Below are 22,827 nucleotides of genomic sequence, written 5' to 3' on the forward strand. Positions count from 1 at the left end.
AAATCTTCTGTCTGCCATCATGCTAATTTTGGCTAGCATAGTCATGCTAACTGCAGCCTTGAGCATTTGTAGCTGCTAAGTTTTTTGAATGACATAAGAGACGATTAGCTTTACTTCACCATGAACTGAAATCCAGCTAGCATCAGAGGTGATTAGATTTACGGTGAACCTTTAGCATTTTGGGAATCTAAAGCGAGTTCTGCTTTGCTCACCACAGAGCCACAGATTTTCCTGAGAATAGCAGTGAAACTGGTCGGCTTTTTAGTTTCGGTTCATCAAAAAAAGCTGCAGATCAGCATTTTAACATCCTCTTACGGTCACTGATGCCTACATGAGGTGTCACAGCAGGGCGTCTCGTCCTTTCCTGAACTTAACATACATTACATTACATTACGTACAGTACAGTAAAGCAAATCTGCGAGTCAGTGTGTACACTGAAAACACAATCTCATCAACAGTACGTTACAGTTCCTTAGGTGAACATTTACATCTTTAAAAATCAACAAAACTGTTTTGTTTATAAATAAAAATGCTGGAGAGAATCAAAATGATCTTCTATGAACCGATGCTAAGTAGACATTGTAGGAATGTAGGAATATACTCCAATTTTCCCCATTTAGCATGACACAGGATAGCTAACATAACTGTAGTGCTATGCTAGCTAGTTAGCAATTGTTCGTTGTTCATTATTTTACCACAGTGAATTAAGTCTTGTATCTTAAGCTAGCATCAGAGACGATTAGCTTTACTTCATCGTGAGCCGAAGACCAGCTAGCATCAGAGACGATTAGCCTTACTTCATTGTGAGCTGATTTACTCTGAATTTATTTTTACTAATTTTAAGTGAAAACATTTTCTTAAAATTAATAAAAATGTCTGGAAACAGGTTGTCTTCTAAAATATAATGAGAACTATTTAAAATTTACTACAATAATTAAATAATAGGATTCATTTTTTTTTAAACTTGCAACTACATAAATTCTAAAGCTCGAAATTAAGTATTAATAATTTATTGTATCGTATTGTACTGTTTAATATCTATAGAATATTAAGAATATTCATTTAGGAAACATCTAACTATCAAGCAAACTGATAACATTAGCATTAACGTTATATGGCTCGCTAACGTTAGCTAGAAATCCATTAAGCTAACTACGTGAACAATATTGAGTTTAAGCTTCATAAATAATAAATTGCGCTTCAGTGATTCAGTGAGTCGTTTACACACTTAGTGACTCTTTCAGTATCTTATTTCAGCCTCTAAATAAAGACTAGGGTCAATTCACTGATTCAGTGAATCAATTACATACTTAGTGACACTTCGAATCTCTCAATCTGCATGTCACTGAAGTCTGACCAATTCAGTGATTCAATGAGTCATTTACACACTTAATGACTCTTTCAGTATCTTATTTCTAACTCTAAATAAGGACTAGGGTCAATTCAGTGATTCAGTGAGTCATTTACATACTTAGTGACTCTGTCAGTCTATTAATTCTATCTCTAAATAAAGACTAGGGTCAATTCAGTGATTCAGTGAGTCATTTACACACTTAGTGACTCTGTCAGTCTATTAATTCTATCTCTAAATAAAGACTAGGGTCAATTCAGTGATTCAGTGAGTCGTTTACACACTTAATGACTCTTTCAGTATCTTATTTCTAACTCTAAATAAAGACTAGGGTCGATTCAATGATTCAGTGAGTCATTTACATACTTAGTGACTCTGTCAGTCTATTAATTCTATCTCTAAATAAAGACTAGGGTTAATTCAGTGATTCAGTGAATCGTTTACACACTTAATGACTCTTTCAGTATCTTATTTCTAACTCTAAATAAAGACTAGGGTCAATTCAATGATTCAGTGAGTCATTTAGATACTTAGTGACTCTGTCAGTCTATTAATTCTATCTCTAAATAAAGACTAGGGTTAATTCAGTGATTCAGTGAGTCGTTTACACACTTAATGACTCTTTCAGTATCTTATTTCTAACTCTAAATAAAGACTAGGGTCAATTCAGTGATTCAGTGAGTCATTTACACACTTAGTGACTCTGTCAGTCTATTAATTCTATCTCTAAATAAAGACTAGGGTCAATTCAGTGATTCAGTGAGTCGTTTACACACTTAATGACTCTTTCAGTATCTTATTTCTAACTCTAAATAAAGACTAGGGTCAATTCAATGATTCAGTGAGTCATTTAGATACTTAGTGACTCTGTCAGTCTATTAATTCTATCTCTAAATAAAGACTAGGGTCAATTCAGTGACTCGGTGAATCAATTACACATTGAGTGACACTTCGAATCTCTCAATCTGCATGTCACTGAAGTCTGACCAATTCAGTGATTCAGTGAGTCATTTGCACATTTAATTCTGTGAGTTATATATGCACTGAACGACTCTTCGAGTCTCTTAAATCTAATTCCATATAAAGACTATGGCCAATTTAATGATTCACTGAGTCATTTAGAGACTGAATCTCTGAATTCAGTTTGTGTTCAGTTCACAATTGTATGCACTGAGTGGCTCTTTAAACCTCTCAGTTCTGAGTGCGATATGAAGGTTTTACCTGCAGTTCATTTTAAACAACAGACTAAACTCAGTGTATTTGATGGTGAAGGTGCTGTTTGCGTTTTCCAACATTTGCATTCCTGTGATGCAGTGAAGTTTAACAGATATCATGCAGATGTGACTATGTGATTAGCCTGATGTGAGAAGCTTTTGTTGTACACAGATACATGCCATTACCTGACGTAAAACACTGTGGTTTTTTAGCTGCATGAACTCTCAGACGCAACCACAAGCCTGGTGCAGATCTAGTTCCCACACTGACGTGTCTCACGTATATAAAAGGAAATATTATATTCTCTATTATTCTTTTATTCTCTCTGTTCTTTTATTCTATTCTACAATACATAGAAAATAGGAAACGTGTTTGTGTGTGTGTGTGTGTGTGTGTGTGTGTTTGTGTTTTAGGGCAGGAATCTGACAGTCGGAGAGGTCGGCTGGTTCCCCTGCAGTAAAGTTCAACCCTTCTTACCCGTAAGTCAACCAGGGTTTAAGAGGTCAAAGGTCAAATTATTGATCTACTGAATCATTTTGACACTCAATTCTGACTCCACATAAAAGCTATGGCCAATTCAGTGATTCACTGAGTCATTAACACAGTTCTTGATTCTTTGAATCTCTTAATTGTGAGTCCAGCCAAAAACTATAAACAACTCAGTGATTCACTGAGTCATTAACACAGTTCTTGATTCTTTGAATCTCTTAATTGTGAGTCCAGCCAAAAACTATAAACAACTCAGTGATTCACTGAGTCATTTGCACATTAATTGAGTCTTTGAATCTCTTAATTGTGACTCCAAACAAAGACTATGTCCACTTCAGTGATTCAATGAATCACTAACACACTTATTGACTCTCTGAATCTCTTAATTGTGAGTCCAGCCAAAAACTATAAACAACTCAGTGATTCACTGAGTCATTTGCACATTAACTGAGTCTTTGAATCTCTGAATTGTGACTCCAAACAAAGATTATGTCCACCTCAATGATTCACTGAATCATTAACACATTTACTGACTCTTTGAATCTTTGATTTGACAATTCAATGATTCATGATTCAGTGAATCAATGAGTCATTTAGATGCTGAGGAGAGTTTATAATACTGACTCGTTGCTCTTTTCTGTATTCTTAGAGATCACCTCCTGACCTCACAGGATTCCTCTGGTAAGAACCAGACACACACACACACACACACACACACACACCAGATTATCTGTATCATACTGTATCTAATCTACTTGCGTCTAACCTTCTTCCCCACTATGGTAAAGCAGCTGAGCGTGTGTATGTGTGTGTGTGTGTGTCTCAGGTTTGCAGGTAACATGGACCGTTCTGAGGCCAAGAGTCTCCTGATGTCTCGATCTGATGGTACATTCCTTATTAGGCAAAAGGATGGAGGAGAGTTCGCCATCAGCATCAAGTAACACACACACACACACACACACACACACACACACACATAAATTTCTGTTTCTTTTCATATCAGTCTGAAAATACACACTCTCTCATGTCTCTTTCATCATGTCTCTCAGGTTTAATATGGACATCCGCCACATTAAGATCACTCTGGCTGAAGGTCTCTACAGAATCAATGACAAGAAAGCCTTTAAAGGGCTCATCGTAAGTAAACACTACTTCCTCGTGCACTCTTTCTTCTCATCCTTGCTCTAATGCACGCATTTAACCCTGTGAATGATTAAGGATGGTGTGTGTGTGTGTGTGTGTGTGTTTTAGCTCAGTGTTTCCCATTTCCCTATTTCCCTGCACTGCACAGTTTAGTGTGTAACAAATCAGCCAAAAGGTTAAAATAGAAGTGTAGGTCCAAACAGTGATTCGCTGAATCATGTAGAAATCAAATGACTCTTTGAATCTACCGGATTTAAACTCCAGCTGAATACTGCAGCCAGTTTAGTAATTCTGAATCCGACTCAAGACTCACTGAATCCGACTCAGTGATTCGCTGAGACGTTTACACGCATAGTGACTCTTCGAATCTCTTGGTTTTTGATTACAGATGATTCAGTTCTTCAAGGAGTCATTTACACACTGCCTAACTCTGGGAATCATTTGTTTCTGACTTCAATAGAAATAATTTCTTTCAAAGATTCTATGAATTGTTTTCACACTAAATAATTCTTTGAATCCATTAATGAATCTGACTAAAGCTGAAGTCTAGGGTTAATTTAAAGTGTCACTGAGTCATTTAGAATCTGTGTTATTCTTAACAACTCTGGTTTCTGATTGACTAATGACTAGACACTTGCTGATTCTTCACATACTAAATGACTCTTTTCCACATGAAAAGACTCTTTAAATCTCTCAATTTATAATCCAAATGGAGGTAATGAGCAATTTAATGATTTGATGATTCATCTAGACACTGTCTGAAGACCAGTGCCAATTAAAAGATTCACTGAGTCATTTAAGCATTGACTCTAACATTGTCTCAACTATTACTCCAACCAAAGACCATAGGTGCTTCAGTGATTCACGGGGTCATTTAGACTCTTCAAATCCTCATCAATCCTCTTTGACTCTTACTGTAGACTTATGACAATGTAATGATTCACTGAATCATTTAGATGCCAGGTGACTCTTCAAATCTCCGTCTCTCTGACAGGAATTGGTTCAGTATTATCAGGAGAATTCTCTGAAGGAGTGTTTTAAAGACGTGGACACTCGTCTGCTGATTCCATACAAGCATCCAGAGCAGAGTGTGTCCTCACACTCACACGCATACACACACACGCCTACCAGAGGTAAGACACACACACACACACACACACACACACGCGCACACACTTACATACATGTGTAACTAGAACAGAGTACAAATTATACATTATGTAATATAGAGGACTCATGGACAAGGTCAGGATCCATATGCAGGAGGTTTATTAAAACACTGCACAGTCCAAAACCTAATGTCATGTAACAGGTCAGGGTCAAAAACAGAAATGTCTCAGGTCAGACAATATCACTCTCTCCAGAGAGTAATCACAAAAGCCAGGGACAGGCCAAACACCGTAGAGCATACAGAAATATCCAGATCCAAAGGGCTGATCCAAAAAGGAGAAGAGAGAGAGACTGGAGAGCCAAAGTGAACCTTTGCACTGTTACCTTTGAATGGGGCGAATGTAATTTCTAACATTTGACTATTTTTTCAACCAAGAAGTTGCCCTTGGATGCTGCCCCAGAATCGACCGGCGCTGGAAAATTATCAGATCGTGAACACACTGATAAACAAATAGGCAGTGTGACGTTCTGATTTTCTCTCTTCGGGGTTATCGGTGTGCTCACCTGGCCTCAAAGGGTGTTCTCAGGTCTTAGCGTGCAATCCGCTTACAAATGTCAATTTTCGCGACAGTACAGACATGGCCATCTTGTCTGCGATGTTCCTTTTCCTCAAGCGATAGGCTAACATAATGTCCGACTTCCTTCTTTTCAATCTCAGGTCTGCTTTCAGACAAACAGGGTGGCGTAGGAGGGATGGCACATGGGCAGCGTGGTCTGACCAGGTTATCTGTGTGAATGGCCAGTTGGATAAACTGGATGAGGAACAAAGAATCATCTCATCATGCAAGCTCATTTTGCTGAGTCATTTGCTGAGTCATTTGCTGAGTCGAAGACTCGTTGCACCTACTTTCAGCGACAGGTGTGCAAAAGGCCAAGACTTAATCAGCGGCTGACTCTTTTCTCTGTTTCAGCGTGAGACGTCTCTTATCTTGAGACAGAGTGATCAAATTCTCTCTGGAACTCAGAGAAGGTCTCAAGGAGCGTTGTTTGATCAAACGTGGCTGTGAACACGCTCTGCTCTTCCAGTGAACACTGTGGGTCTGATTTTATCCACGTCTCTCCAAAGGGAGAATAAAGAGACAATGCAAGGCCATACGCAGAGATCAAGGCAAGATTCAACGACTCAACTTACAACTTACACGATTGAGATAAACGGCAAGGCTTCGCACTGAGTCCATGTGCTTTATATATCTAACAGACAGGAAGTGAGAATGACAAAAAAGGACGAGTGCTAGAATTTAGGAGATGGTGCCCTCTGGTGGTGTGGTGGTGAAATGTCACATGTGTTAATGTGTGTGTGTGTGTGTGTGTGTGTGTTTAGGTATGAGTGAGCGATATTTCGGCACGGCTAAAGTGCGCTACGATTTCTCAGCACGGGATCGGACCGAGCTGTCTCTCAGAGAGGGGGACACGGTGAAGATCATCTCCAAGAAAGCGCACAACGGCTGGTGGAAAGGAGAGGTCTACGGCCGGGTAACACACACACACACACACACAACCACAGAATTCATATATAGTTGCATTTGTCACTTGTCATTTTAATTCCTGTGTGTGTGTGTGTGTGTGTCTACACAGGTTGGATTGTTTCCTGCAAACTATGTAGAGGAGGAGCATTCGGACTACTGCTGATTCACGGAGTCATTTGCACACTGAGTGACTCTTTAATCTCTAAAGCCAACTTAGTGATGTACTGAATCATTTAGATACTGAGAAATCTGTAATTGTGACACAAGACTAAAGACGTAAATAATCGAGTCATTGAGTGACTCTTCAAATTTATCTTTTTGAATAAGATTCACTGAATCGTTTAGACACTAAATGATTCTTTGAAGGTGTGTGTGTGTGTTTGTTTTTTAACTACACTTGAAAGCTATTGCTAATTCATTGATTCACAGACTTTTTTTTTTCCGGACTCCTACTGATTCTCTGATTCATTTACATATCGAATGACTCTGAATCTCTTGTATTTGACTCCATATGAAGAAGAGTATCAATTCACTGATTCATTTACACCATGACTCTTTGAATCTCTTGTTTCTGACTTCATTTTTAAAGACCCTCTGAACTTCTGGTTTCCATGTCCACTTTAAACCTTGCGACAGTTTTAATGCGATTTTATTGGTTGAATGTTTATTTTTTTGCTTTTATTTTTTTAATATCCAACGAAGACTTAATAGTTAATATGAAATTGTATTATAGTAAAGCTTATTTTAGTTTCTGATCTTATTTTGGCTCTCAGTCTTTCTCACCACACACACACACACACACACACACACACACACAGAAATACTTTATAATTACCTGACAGCAGCAACTCCACTTCATTATTACCAGAACGGACATTAACACAGATTTATATGATGACATCATCAAGAGAAACCCAGCCAATCACATACAGCTATTACATCGTCCTTGTTTATTCCAATTTAATCTTTTATCCATACGCCAACTTCTACGCCTCAAACAAATGGGTCACGTCTTAAACATTATACTGACTATAGGTCTATAGTCTAGAGTGTTTCACAGCTAGCTAATATTACAGCAGTTAGCTACAAGTACAACAGCTAGCTAAGATTACAGCAGCTAGTTATAAGTACAACAGCTAGCTAAGATTACAGCAGCTAGCTATGTGTACAACAGCTAGCTAAGATTACAGCAGCTAGTTATAAGTACAACAGCTAGCTAAGATTACAGCAGCTAGCTATGTGTACAACAGCTAGCTAAGATTACAGCAACTAGCTACAAGTACAACAGCTAGCTAAGATTACAGCAGCTAGCTATGTGTACAACAGCTAGCTAAGATTACAGCAACTAGCTACAAGTACAACAGCTAGCTAAGATTACAGCAGCTAGCTATGTGTACAACAGCTAGCTATGAGTATAACAGCTAGTTATAAGTACAACAGCTAGCTAAAATTACAGCTGCTAGCTATGTGTACAACAGTTAGCTATGAGTACAGTAGCTAGCTATGAATACAACAGTTAGCTAGGAGTACAACAGCTAGCTACGAGTACAGCAGCTAGCTACAAGTACAACAGCTAGCTACGAGTACAGCAGCTTATAAATAACGAGTACAGCTTTATAAATAACCATTATTATTTTGCTGTATATTATGGGACGCAACCGGACGCTAGTTATGATGATTGAGAAAGCTTTGTTTTGTCGGCTAGCCACTGTAATGCTTATAAAGCAATATAGCATGATTTTAAGATGTTTATCCATAATAAGTTCAAATATTGCATTATAACGTGACCCATGGAGTAAACACTTAACTGTGATATTCAGGTGTGGTTTTTTTTTTATCCTGTTCTATTTACAAACACGAAGATGGAAACTCTGCAGATGATGTTTACTGACTTGTTTACGGACTTTTAAATGTCAAACCCAGAGTTGATCTTTCTGTATTAGAACCACGACATGAACCCGCTCTGACCCGATTTCATTTAGAAACCCGCAGAGCAAACAGCTGCTGCTAATAATACAGCTATAAAACTAGATAACATCAAAGGTCTATTACTCACTCATCATGTAGACTTCATCATGTAACTGTTAAAAAAATAATGATCAACATCCACATTTGGCTAAAAATCCAAACGTGTTTACATTTTAATCCTGGAAAAGTAAAATGTTTAACTTTGTGTGATTTTTCAGTTGATAAAATTTTAATAATGCTTTTTAATTTAAAATCTAAATGGCAATGAAATATTTAAGTGCAGGAAGTGTCAGAGTTTAAAGAGTTATTTATGTGAAACTAAAATAAATTTCCATAATATTAATAAAACGACTTTCTATTTCAATATTTCTATAAATTTCTGTGTATCAAAATATCATTCAGTATCAGTTCAATCTGAAAAAATGTTAGGATTTTAAGATATTGCTCCCATAATAAGATCAAAACAGATATAACTTTAAAAACGTTCGATTTATTTTTACTTTTAGCTAATATCTTGCTGTAAAACTTCCCATTCCCAAGAACATTTTTCCAGTTGGATGTTAAATATTTATACCTTATTTTTTTTTTTTCCAAAACAAAAAGTCACAAAATTCCAAGGTCACAGAATATTGGCTATCAGCACAGGTCCAAAACATACAGAGATTAATAAAAATAATCAAAAATATTAAAACAGAAATAAAATATCCAGCTTTATCACCACCATTCCAGCGTCTGTAGTTTAAGTAAACATCTGAACACCACTATGTGTATAAACCTCACACATTTCACTCAGTAATGATGCAACAATAACAATAAACAATAACACAATGATTTATTTAATCTGGTTTCTTATAAATCTCCTGCACTTATAAAACTCACTGTCTGGTTTTGTTTCTTTGGTGCCACCATTTTAACACAAAAAAGAAACATGAATGTTAATAAACTGTGCATTATCACTATACTATTTACACAAACATCTTTATTAATGAGATGTTTTAAAAAATAAAATTAAGAAAGAACACTGATTTGTGACTACTGGTCTGGTTTAACTTAAAAATCTCTTTAAATTAAACACTAGTCTTTTTTGTTTGTTTGACTTTTTATTATTATTGTATTTATTTTCCGATTGTTTTGACCCCATTTTGTGTGACCTGTTGTTTTAAAACTGCTATATAACTATAATTATAACTATAGTATTGTTATGATTTTATTTATTTTTTATTTATGAGCCTTTCTGTAGCTCTATAATTAACACCACACTGCCCCCTGCTGGATCTCTCACTTCTGACCAGAGGTGGTGCTAAACGCCATCTTCCACTCATCACCTTCTCTGATCCGGACGAGGTTATAAGGTCAAGTTTAGAGAATATTTCAGCAGAACAGAGTTGTTCCAGGGATGAGTGGATCAGCGGGAGGGGGGGTATACCTGTACTTGACTGTGATCTGGTTACATAGATGAAGTCTTCCTCCTTTCTTTTCCCACAAAGAAGAATCCAGTGGATGCTGGAGAGGTGGAGGAGCGAATGTAGACTTGCTGCAGTGGCTCTTGTTCGACAGAATCCTCCATAGCTTGCTGTTCCGCTAAAGAAAGGGCCGTAATGGTGGCGTAGTACCTGGTAGCAGTTCTATGGCACCTTCGTAGGTTCTGTAAGGAGGTAGGCCACTAGCTTTAACCTTGTTAAAACCTTTTGGAGTTCATGATATTCTGTGGGAATGCCAATGGGGGATTGAGTTTCGCGACTCTCCACAGTGGTCGAGGCAAGGACGAGATAGGGGAGATGCAGACGGTGCTTGTGGCAATGGGAGGACCAATTAGGTCATTTCCTTGTCAATCCATGAAATCTGAGGGTCGTGAAGGTGCATCCAGGGGAATCCAAGGATGATGGGAAGGAAGGAAATATGTTCTTGATGGAGAGTGCTGACGTGGATCAGAAGGGGTTTGGTGCATAACGTGACAGTTCTGTTTCCTTTGAGTCCTCCATCAAAGGCATGAATCTTAAGGAGATGCTGTAGTGGCTGTGTGGGTGTGTTGAGCTTCATGGTGGTATTGTGATCCATGAAATTTCCTGCTGCTCCGGAGTTGATCAGTGCTGATTGCACAGAAACATGGTCTGAATGTTTTATCTGTATTTTTAGCATGAATGATTGGTGAGACAAAAACTGGGATGGACTGACATGAGGAGATGGTGGTCCTCTCAGGGGGACTGGAATGGACTGGAGTTTTTTCACAGGAAGGGCACTGTGACACAAAGTGATTGGAATGACTGCAGTAGAAACACTTTCTCTTCTTTGTTTTTCATGTCCTGCCATAGCTACATGGGCTCCGAGTGGTCGATTTCTGGCGTGGGACTCACCGTCCCCTTATGCACTTGGCAGTTGTGGATGAGATGGTCCAGAAGAATGGGTAGATCAGTCAAAGAAATCGAGAGACATTTGGTCATCATGGCAGGCCAGTTCAGTGAGCACTTCCTGAGCTCACCTTCAAGAGCTCACCTATTTCCTTGTCTTCAGGAGTATGATCAAAAGCTTGTAGGAACATTTCCAGGAAGCAGTCATATGATGATAATTCCCCTCCTTGATACCAGCCTGCAGTAGCCGCCCACTTGAGGGCTTTTCCCGTGAGTAAGCTGAGGATTTGGGCGATTTTCTGCTGATCTGAAACACCCTCTTGGGAAGAGAAGTACAGTGAGCAGTGTAAAAAGCCTTTGCACTGGGAAATTTCTCCCATGTATTTGTCAGGGCAAGAGAAAAGCGAGCCGGGTTTTGCAGCCAGGGTTCTGTGAGAGACGAAGGCAGGGAGATAACGCTGTTGAGCATCTTCGTGCTCACCCAGATGTTGTTGGTGTTCTCCTAGCAGCTTTCATTGGGCTGCTATGGCGGTGCACCAGTTTGATTCTCCTGCTCCTTCCATGGTGATGGCGAAGTAAGTGGTCATGCGACGGAGTCAGATGCAAGTGCAGTTTAGAATTTTATTAAAACTGGCAAACAGATCCAAAACATGAAGCAAATATCATAACCAGGAACAAGCAAAAGGTCAGGTGATACAGGGGCAAAACCCCAAAATACAAAAACCACGAAAGGGGTGGTGCTGGATGGGGGCGGGGCATGTTTGTAGGCCGTGGTGGATTCTGGGAAGTGTAGTTTCTGGCGTTAGCATGACAGTTAAGCATTGGCCCAATGAAGGATTGTTTAAATGTAATTGGGAATTATTAAAATTTAAAATTCTGTGAAAATTTAGTAGTACATTAGCTAAATCACAGCGTCTCATGGAAGAGAAAATTGTTGAAGAGATTTTATCTTTATCCAGTATTCCTACTGACAATTTATTGGATGAGCAGAGAGTGCGCCTAACGGAACTACAAAATAAGCTCGATGATATGTACAGAACGCGAGCACAGGGAGCCTTTATTCGATCGAGACAAAAATGGTTAGAGCACAGAGAGCAGATGTCTGATTATTTTTTCAAACTTGAAAAGTCTAGGGCTAAATTCAATTCTATTTCCAAAATGAATATTAATGGATTTATTACAGATAACTTTGATACAATTTCTAGTTTTTGTTATAATTTATTACTCTAATTTATACACATCTAAATTTAGTGAGCTTAATATGTCAACTTTTTGTAAGCATTTAGAGAATGTAAATATAATTAGTCAAGAGGACCAAATATTATGTGATTCCCCAATTACTATTGCTGAAATTAAGGATGCGATTGAACGTCTGAAATGTAATAAATCACCGGGTAGTGATGGAATTACTGCTGAATTCTGTAAGCAGTTCTCTGAGATTCTCGTCCCGTTCCTTTTTGAAGTGTATTCTGAAAGTTTAGAGTGCTCCGAACTTCCTATAACTATGACTCAAGGTTTAATCTAATTCCTAAACCCAAGAAAGATTTACTGCTTAATGATAATTGGAGACCCATTAGTTTGTTGAATAATGATTACAAAGTATTGGCTCTTGTTTTTGCCCAAAGGTTTAAATTAGTATTAGATTCAATAATTGATGAAAACCAATCTGGGTTTATGAGGAAAAGACATATATTTGATAATATCAGACTTATTTTTGATCTTATTGATTACTCTGATCTCATTAAAGATGATAGTTTTATATTGTTTTTAGATTTTTTTAAAGCCTTTGATACCGTCGAGCATCCTTTTATTTTTTATTGTTTAGAATGCTTTGGGTTTGGGAGCTATTTCAGCAATGCCATGAAAACTCTTTATGCGGGTGGCAATAGTTCAGTAAAATTAAATCAAGGCACCATACAAAGATTTTATCTGAAAAGACGTGTGAGGCAAGGTTGCCCAGTTTCAGTTTATCTTTTTCTTATTGTTGCTCAGGCGTTTAGTCATTTTATTAATTCAAGTGAGTTAGAAGGAATTCAAATTGAAGGGAGAAGTGTCTTGATAAGTCAGTTGGCTGATGACATGGCTCTTTTTTTTAAAAAATGCTTGTCAAATTCACTCGGCTATCAAAATTATTGAATTTTTTTCTAGTGCTTCGGGTCTTTGCCTGAATTTACAAAAATGTGAATTGTTTGCCATGACAAATCGATTTGTAATATTCCTATAAAGGACGTTCCAATCTATTTAGGTATGGCTATTTCCAAAAAATGAACAGGACAGAATCTCACTAAATTTTAATCCCGTGATCAAAAAAGTAAAGAGCAGATTTAATATTTGGTTACAGAGGGATTTATCTCTTAAAGGTCTTGCTCTGCTGGCTAAAGCGAAAGGTATTTCTAGGCTTACCCATGTTGCTTCCTCAATTCATTCAGATAGTAAAATAAATAAGATTATAATTAATCAAACGATGTTAAATTTTCTGTGGAAAAACTGTGTGCATTATATTAGAAAATCCGTGATAGTTAATTCATATAAAAACGGTGGTCTTGATTATTTAGATTTTTCTATTTTAAATAACACTTTCAAAATTAACTGGTTGAAATATTTTTTGAAAAAAAAAAAACCCTTCTTCTGTGTGGAATATTGTATCTAATACTGTTTTTGACCAACTTGGAGGTCTCTCATTTTTGTTAATGTGTGATTATAAAATTGAAAAACTGCCTGTTAAATGATCAGCTTTTCAAAGGCAAGCACTTTTGGGGTGGAAGTTAATTTATAAGCAATTTTTCTCCACACCAGTATCATATCTGGAATAATTGTAGTATTCTGTATAAACACAAGAGTATATTTATGAAAACCTGGTTTGATAAAGGGATTCTTTTGGCAGGAGAGTTGTTGAATTCTCAGGGGTATTTAATGACTTATGATGAATTTCTTTCATATTTTAATTTCCCTGTAACCCCAAAAGAACATGGCTCTGTAATTGGAGCTCTCTCTTCTAGTATTGTGTCTTTATGTAGAGGTATTTCATACTCTAAACATGCTTCTTTACTTCACCCTGCTCACACTTTCTGTGGCAGAATTTGTTTTTCATCTAGCAAAAAATAATAATAATAAGGCTATAGATTTATTATTTCAAAAAGAAATTGTTAGTAAATCAAGTGTTATTTTCTATTGGTCTAATTTTATCTGAAATATTAACTGGAGGAAAGTTTGGGTATTACCTAATAAATATCTCATTACAGATAAAATTAAAGAAATTTCATTTAAGATACTGCACAAATATTACCCTGCTAAGCATTTTTTTAACCAGATTTATTGAAGATATAGATGTAAACTGTAAAATGGTACCTCATATTTTCTGGCGTTGTCAATATACAGAGAGGTTATGGTGGGAGGGTCCTAGATTTATAAATGACAAAGTGTTGTGCAACTTTCTTTTACTGTATGAACATGTAATATTTGGCTTTTTGAACTATGACAAGAAGTTGAAAAATGAGGTTTACATTATCAATCTCTTGATTAGACTTGTTAAGCTTCATATTCATCGCTGTAAATTCAGCAATCAGAAACCTCTCTTTTCTGTGGTACTTAAGGAATTAGATATTTATGTAAGCACCATTAAGGAGAACACAAACAAAAAAGCTGTAAAAACTGTGTATTTATTTGGTACAATAACATGTGGTTGTTTAAGTTATTGTGATTTATTTATTTGTTGGTTTTATATATACATGTATAGTTACTATGTACTTTTTATATTTCTTGTGTATACCCTTGGCACTTTTGTTATGTATTTATTGTTCAAGCATTAATTAAAAAAAAAAAAAAGAAAGACAAGGTTGCATAAATGTATCCACTGCTGTACTACATATCCCATAATTCTGTGTGGCAGCAACCGGCGACCAGCCAATCAGAGGCGCCGACGAGCCTTTATTTTTTTTTGGTAGAGCGTGTGAAGAGGTAGGTAAGATGGTGCTGTTCTTTATTATTATTTAACATGATTATTTCTAGAATCGTTCTTTTTTTTTTATCGTGTGATTTAGTTTACATTTCTGTAGTGTTTTATTATCTTTTTTTTGCCGCTTACTGTTTCACTGTGGAAACTCTTAGCGCTTGGATCATCTTCAAATTAATCAGAAGAAAACATCTTAATGTTATAATAGATAATTGTAATAGACAGTTTATCGGGTTTATAAAGATTGCTGTCGTATGAAACAGTCTTGAAGTTGAACTTTTTATTTTATTAACTGAAGAAAACCAAGAGGCTGAACTCGGCGAGTTCCCGCGCGCGCTTTTGTGTACGTTTTTCCCGCGCTTTTGTTCCCGCCCTTACCGTTAGAGCCATTTTCAGCCAGAGTGGAGCTGTTTGTGGACAAATAAGTTATTTCTATTAGTTCTGACTTCCTTCGTGCTAGAAAGAATTATGTGGTATAGCTACCAAAAATTACTGTAGTTATAAAGTATATTTTATTACGCTCCGCCAGCCGGATCTGCGCAAACGTCACTTCCTCCACTCGCGTCACAGAGAACTAGGAGACGCGATTGGCTGTTCGAACTACGTCAAAAAAAAAAGCAGCGCCATCTTTGATTCATTCCGCTTCGTTGAAGCTTCGGAGAGCAGCGCGTGCGTTACACCCCGCGAGCTAACTGAGGCCGACTGTTTTATAAGGTACATATAAGTAGTTTTATTGTTTAACACGTTTATTTCTTAAATAGTTCTTTACCCTGTATGTCGTATCTGATTAAACAGTGTTATAAACCTGCCGTGTGTGATTAGATTTCATGCTGGATTTAATGTTTTTCTCAGAATGAATCCAGTTTATAGTCGTTTTTTAAATAAAAACTGTCGTGTGGAACCGTTTAAACTTCATTTTGTTTTAAATTAAAAAGTTCCCGCGGTTTTTAAGAAAACCGTTTGTTCCCGCGCTTAAACTTAAGAGCCAATCACCTTGTTGCTACGTTGGAAAACCGGCCAATCAGGTTCTATCTGGCTCTGACTCAGTCCTAACGGTCGTTAGACTATTACAACAGAAACCCAGTTCTTTTTTCTTCATTACTGGAATTGTAAAAGTTTGGAGATGTAATTTTAACTGTAAACTCTACTTGATTTCCTCAGGTACTTGAGTACAGGTTTTTGTGCTACACTATCTGACTTATTTTAGCTGTTATGGTGCTGCAGTTCATAACAGATATGACATAATGGCTTCTACAGCCTGTAGAGTGTAATATAGGAGGAAAGTGATGGTTTCTAACGAGTGATAGCCAGCGTCATTATAATCCACATGCAGGTATTTCATGTGGTGTAATAGATCCTGCGCAGAGAAATAGGCGTGTGTCTCAGATGTAGATGTAGTTTTGCAAAGGGCGTGGTGTTAACACCTGAGCAAGAACCTGATACACTAACGTTCTTTAAGACTTCTAAATAAGTTTCAGATTCTAAACAACATATAAATTTGATGTATTCTGAGTAAAACTGTAAAGTGTTTTCTTCAGATGAATTTAAAGATGATCTAAGACTTCATAATTTCCAGTGTGATGTATTTTTTTTTCTCACCTTGGCAGTGTAGAACTGAGTCACCCTGAGAGACTTGAACATCTACCAAACAAAAAGTAGGTCTTACTCACATACATTTCAGGTAGTGCAAATGGCTCAGTTCTGCTTGTCCTGCACATGATGCAATCCTGTTACGTTTAATGTAACATACGATACAGTTCATTGAGTTTCCATGTGTAAGAAAACGAGCATGTGCAGTTCCAGCAGAATGAGCTGTTAACCCTCTGAAGTCGAGAGCATCGCCGCTGACATTCAGCATGTTCAGGTGAACATCTCTTATCTCTTTCTCTTCATAACCTGGGAGAATTTGATCATATCTGCTCAACAAAACCACCACCAGAATCTGTAAAGTCTCAGCTTTCCAGTTGACCAACATCCAAAAAATAGGAACTTTTAATAAAGTGGGTAAATGGCACAAAATACAGCTTGTCCCTGAAACTGCTCCGAGTAAAGTGAAACATCTCCTCCTCCTGTTCACATGTTAATGACATGCTAATTGGCGTTGCTGTATGGGAGGAGAGAAGCCACACCTGTGAGTGAACAGGATAGAATTTCATTCTGTTGGACGGAAGACAACCACTTCCTGATTTTTATAATCAGGTCTAAGGCTTCTGACAGCACACACAGTCTGTTAGTTAACAGGAATCATATCCTTAAACCGGAGACAAAAAATAAACACACACGATAGCCTCAATTATATAGGTTAATATTTGTGCTACAAGCTTAAATCTGCCACTTCTGTTCTAATCATGTTTATTTCATTGTTGCAGCAAATGTGCATGTTTTTTTTTTTTTTTTTTTTGGTATGTGTAACATTTTCTCAATAAAGTATTTAAATTGGATAAAATTGTGGTTGGTGGTCATTGTAAACTGTATGAAAGTAGTATAATCTATCATTTATTTCCTTTTTGGAATTTTTTTTTTTTTAATAAAAAGGAACACAGTTGACAGGTTTTACTGTGTTCTTCACATATTGCTATAGTGTTATGGGCTCAAAATCATCAGACATGTTCTCAATCCTCAGTTAAAATATTGCCATACCTGTCAAGTAACTGTTCCCTTCTGTAAATGACCTTCTCACTGGATTACCCTGGATGGCAATGGTACACTGTGTTGTACTGGTTAAAGGACTTCTCATAGTTTAGTTTTTTTTTTTTTTTAATTAAGAAGCCAAACAAGAGAAAATGGTGAACCACATTTAAAGATTTCATTCTGTTTCCACTGAAAGATCCTGCACTTGCATCTACATTTATTACCTGATCCACTGATGGAGGAACAGCATTACTGATGTGTTGTGCAGAATGAAAAGTTTACATTGGGGAATGAGATCTCTCTTTAATCAGCATCATCTACATCACCTGAAGTTAGTCACTTTACACACTGGCCTGAGAAATTAATCACTGACTCATTCACTCGCGTCTGTTGGATCAATGAGGATGTGACGGCATCGGCAGCTGCTATCTGCTTACAGACTTTGTTAATTAGCCTTATGTCTATTTTGCTATGATGAGCAACTCAAAAAAATACATCACTGATTTGTGAGGAAACCGCACTTGGTTAGTGAATTATATATTTAGGCAGAATTATTGTGTGTACTGCTGGGTTTGTTAAACACACTTCCTACACAACATAATGTCTACAGGAAGATGCCAAGGTAAGTAGAAAAATGTATGGTTTCTTTAAGTTGAGATTGCAAAGTATATTATTGGCAGAACAACTAAATTCTGGTTAAAAAACTTTGTCATTTTAAAATTTTTACAGAATTTAGCTTTTGTGATTTCTGATGGCTTTTTGCAGACTGATGCATATATATAAAATGTCAAATCAGCTGCAAATGTTTGCAAGAAAAACTAAAAGTTTCAGATGGGTTGGTTTGAGTTTTTCAGAAACTGCTGCTGATCTGGGTTTTCACACACAACAGTCTCTAGAGTTTACACAGAAAACAAAAAACATCCAGTTCTGCAGGTGAAATCACCTTGTTGATGAGAGTGATCAGAGGAAAATGGCCAGACTGGTTTGAGCTGACAGGAAGTCTATAGTAACTCAAATCAACACTCTTTACAACTGTGTTGAGCAGAAAAGCATCTCCGTACAACATGTCAAACTTTTGAAGTGGATGGGCTACAATGGCCAAAGACCATGTTGAGTTCTTCTCCTGTCAGCCAAGAACAAGAATCTGAGGCTACAGTGTTCAAATACCAACCATTATTTTGCACAATGACTTGTTCCTCTTTTGGCTGCTCCTGTCAGGGGTCGCCACAGCGTATTTGATTTAGCACAGTTTTTACGCTGGATGCCCTTCCTGACGCAACCCTCCCCAATGTTATCTGAGCTTGGGACCGGGACTGAGAGCACACTGTTGCATGCAACCCCAGTGGCTGGGGCTGGTTCCCCGGCCGGGAATCAAACCCAGGCCTCAGCAGTGAGAGCACTGTGGCCTAACTACCAGTCCTCCAGGGACCCGTATTTTACATAATGAGTAATTTTGTGTAAATAAACAAATAAATAAATAACATCAATTTTTTTTTTGCCTCCTTTGTTTTAGGTTCCACCCTTTTATGTATGCTTGTAGAATAAGCACATGTAGACTATATTTATTGTTCTCACAAAAGTCATTTATTTTGAAAAATGGGAAATGTATGGGCATATAAAATAAAATATTAACATATTCATCATAATGTCAATAACAAGCTTAAAACATTAGCTGATTAGCTGACAACCAATGCATCGAGTGTCTGATGTGCAGACAGAACAAACACACATCTGGCTGCACCTGCAGAAATACAGTGGATGTGCTTAAATTCCAAATAAAGGGGTTTGTGGAAGAACAGAAGAAAATGATATAGTAGGTAAGCAGTAGTAAAAAAAAAAAAAGATATGAAATGCAGCATGCATTAAATGTTTTAATATGTAAATAACGTTTGTTTTTGAAGGTTTTTTCAAACATTCAGTCCAAGAAAAGCACCAGCCCAAAGTCTGTAAAGAGAAATGTGTTACCAATAGTTGGGTCTTACCAGGTCACTATATAAACAGGTGATCATGCTATGACAGTTCAGAGCTGGACCAGTTGCTGATTTAATGGTGGCATACCTTGCCAGAGAACACTGTCACAATTGCATCATCAATTTTAGCATTCTTGGCAATGGCTGGTTTGGTTGGGTGTAAGTCTATAAAAAAATGTCAATCTGGAACATTTTGTTTAAATTTTGTACCTAAATTAAATGACCATTATGAGCATTCATATAGGACCATTCATGGTATCTGTGGTATCCAGGTTTAGAAGGTGGAATCATGTTTATCTGAACAGCATTTGTTTTAGACATCTGAAAGAAATAAATGTTTCAGGTTACTTGAAAGTTCAGGAATATGCATTACCCAAACCAGACACATCTGTTGACAGTGGATAAGACAGAAAGATGTGAAGACAGTGGAGGCGATATACAAAGATCCACACTTGCCAGGTACACTATATGGCCAAAAGTTTTCTGGACACCTGACCATCCTGCCCATATGTGGTTCTTCCCCAAACTGTTGCCACAAAGTCTGAAGCACACAATTGTATAGAACGTCTCTGTGTGCTGTAGCATTACAATTTCCCTTCACTGGAGCTAAGAGGCTGAAACCTGTTCCAGCATGACAATGCCCCTGTGCACAAAGCGAGCTCCATGAAGACAGTGAAATACTGGGCTAAAACTGGAAAATATTTATTGTCTTCAAGTAATGATTTACCGAGCAAGACTTAATGAAATTTTAAAACTTAAAGTGATTTTGAGTTTCTCGTGTCAAAATACATGTTTTTAGCACCTCTCATATTGTATATGCGCACTTTTATATGCACATATACACACGCTATTCACTCATTTCTGTATTTATACACTATATGGCCAAAAGTATGTGCACCCTTGAACATCACATCCATATGTGCTTCTTCCCCAAACTGTTACCCCAGAGTCTGAAGCACACAGTTGTATGGAACGTCTCTGTATGCTGTAGCTTTACAGTTTCCCTTCACTGGAACTAAGAGGCTCAAACCTGTTCCAGCATGACAATGCTCCTGTGCACAAAGCGAGCTCCATGAAGACATGGTGTGTGAAGGTTGGAGTGGAAGAACTCGAGTGTCCTGCACAGAGCCCTGACCTCAACCCCACTGAACACCTTTGGGATGAACTGGAACACCGACTGAACCCCAGACCTCCTCGACATCCCAACATCAGCGCCTGACCTCACTAATGCTCTTGTAGCTGAATGAACACAAATCCCCACAGCCACGCTCCAACATCTAGTGGAAAGCTTCCCAGAAGAGTGGAGCTTATTATAACAGCAAACACAGGGGAATAAATCTGGAATGGGATGTTCAACAAGCTCATATCAGTTTGATGGCCAGGTGTCCACAAACTTTTGGCCATATACTGTACTTAAGGTATAGTGGGTTGTACACTCATATTGGGCTGGCCTCAAGTGACACAGTCAGAGCCACATCAGCACGGCAGACTGCTGTTCAGGGTTATGAAGAGCCATCCTGACTCAGCACCCGTGTTGCACCAGACTGACGAGGTCGGCCACAGGGTCACACTGATGAAGACGCTTAGAAAAGGAATTAAAGGGCCTCAGGTTCCTGAACAACAGAGAGCCAGAATAAAGTAAGTTCCACAAACCTTCTCTCACTTACTCTCTCTCTTTCTTTCTTTTCTTTTATTTCATAAAAGGACTTCAGCAAGGTCGAGGCACCACCAGACCACTCTCACAGAATCCCTGCTGAACCTCTAGTGGACCCTAAAGTCCTTCATTACAATTTGAAGAAACACTTTTCCATTTTTCTTTCTTTTATCTTTCTTCCTCACTGATACCTACCAGCTACAGATTCCACCCCTTTTGAAGAAAGCTAACCTCCCCCTCCCATCCTCACCACCATCTACAGAGGGACAATAGAGAGCATCCTGACCATCTTACTTTAAAAGCAGTTCAGCTGTCAGGATGGTCTAGTCTCTCAGTCACACTCTCTCAGTCACTGTGTGGTACAGGAACTGTGCAGTTATAGACCTCAAGACCCTACAACAAATTGTGAGGACAGCTGAGAAGATCATCAAGGTCTCTCTACACACCAACAACGCCTCCTTCATCAACCGCTGCATCCACAAAACCACCAATATTGTTGACGACCCCTCCCCTCCCACCTCTCTCATGGACCCCTCACCCTCCTCCCACCCTCCTGGCAGAAGGTACCAGAGTATCCATACCACCACCAGCAGACTCTGTAACAACTTCTTCCCTGAAGCAATTAGATTCAACACACTGCTACCACTGTACATCTGCACTTTATTATGCTGCTATTGGACACGTTATTATTATGACTCTTTTATTGCCGCTACCACAGTCAGTAGTTTACATACCGCACAGGTTTTTCCACTCAGCACGTCTGTTGCTCTGTCTAGTGGGCATGCACTCTTCTGTGTATTTATTGTCCTGTGTTTTTATCGTATTGTTTGCATTCCTCTCGCACTGTTGTGTACTGTGCCACTGTATTGTTAGACACCACCTGGTCTGACTCCAGGGGTGGGTCCCAGTATCTCCAAACCTGGCAGGCTACATTTATTCTTTTCTGAAACTTTCTCTTTTGGATCTTTCATTGACTGCTCCCCTTCATGCTGCTTCTCTATTCCTTCCAGCAGTGCCAACAAAATAAAAAACTGAGTTAAAAGCAGTGTTAATTGGATGGAAGTACACTCCTGTACATCAGCTCAGGTCTTCAACCTCAGGGTGCCTGGTGTGTCCGTCTCTGAGATCTGAACTGCTTTTAAAGTAGGATCTCACTCATTCAGTGTTATGGCTTCTCAGTGGAATGATCTTCCATCTTCACTTAGGCTCTTCATTGTATTCCATCTATAGAGATCTAAAGACCTTCGTCTCCAGACAGTTTTTAGAATAAAACTACTTTCTGTTTCTCTGCACTTATTTTTCTTGTATTTCCTGTTGAACTTTTTTTTTATTTATTGTTTTTGCGCTACTCAGTTCCACATGTGGGTTTGTCCTACACCACAATCTGTTATTTCAGATTGAAATCTTACAGATCCTGTGGGTACATTATGAAATCTTACAGATCCTGTGATTACATTTTAAATCATTGTG

At 38.0% G+C, this 22,827-nt stretch overlaps 1 protein-coding gene across 2 annotated transcripts in view; it reads left to right on the plus strand.

Annotated features, from left to right (window-relative positions):
- The window catches only part of LOC113525128 (proto-oncogene vav), a 28,372-nt gene extending 20,783 nt beyond the window's left edge, over positions 1 to 7,589 (plus strand). For both annotated transcript variants that reach the window (XM_053229812.1, XM_053229813.1), the window contains exons 22-28: positions 2,980 to 3,045; positions 3,705 to 3,736; positions 3,882 to 3,992; positions 4,105 to 4,192; positions 5,193 to 5,331; positions 6,690 to 6,841; positions 6,944 to 7,589. In XM_053229812.1, the coding sequence (XP_053085787.1) occupies positions 2,980 to 3,045; positions 3,705 to 3,736; positions 3,882 to 3,992; positions 4,105 to 4,192; positions 5,193 to 5,331; positions 6,690 to 6,841; positions 6,944 to 6,997 (642 nt within the window). In that variant the 3' untranslated portion in view covers positions 6,998 to 7,589. The remainder of the gene's footprint in view (positions 1 to 2,979; positions 3,046 to 3,704; positions 3,737 to 3,881; positions 3,993 to 4,104; positions 4,193 to 5,192; positions 5,332 to 6,689; positions 6,842 to 6,943) is intronic.
- The last annotated feature ends 15,238 nt before the right edge of the window (positions 7,590 to 22,827 follow it).

The sequence above is a fragment of the Pangasianodon hypophthalmus genome, chromosome 26, assembly GCF_027358585.1.
Source record: "Pangasianodon hypophthalmus isolate fPanHyp1 chromosome 26, fPanHyp1.pri, whole genome shotgun sequence".
NCBI classification, from domain to species: Eukaryota; Metazoa; Chordata; class Actinopteri; order Siluriformes; family Pangasiidae; genus Pangasianodon; species Pangasianodon hypophthalmus.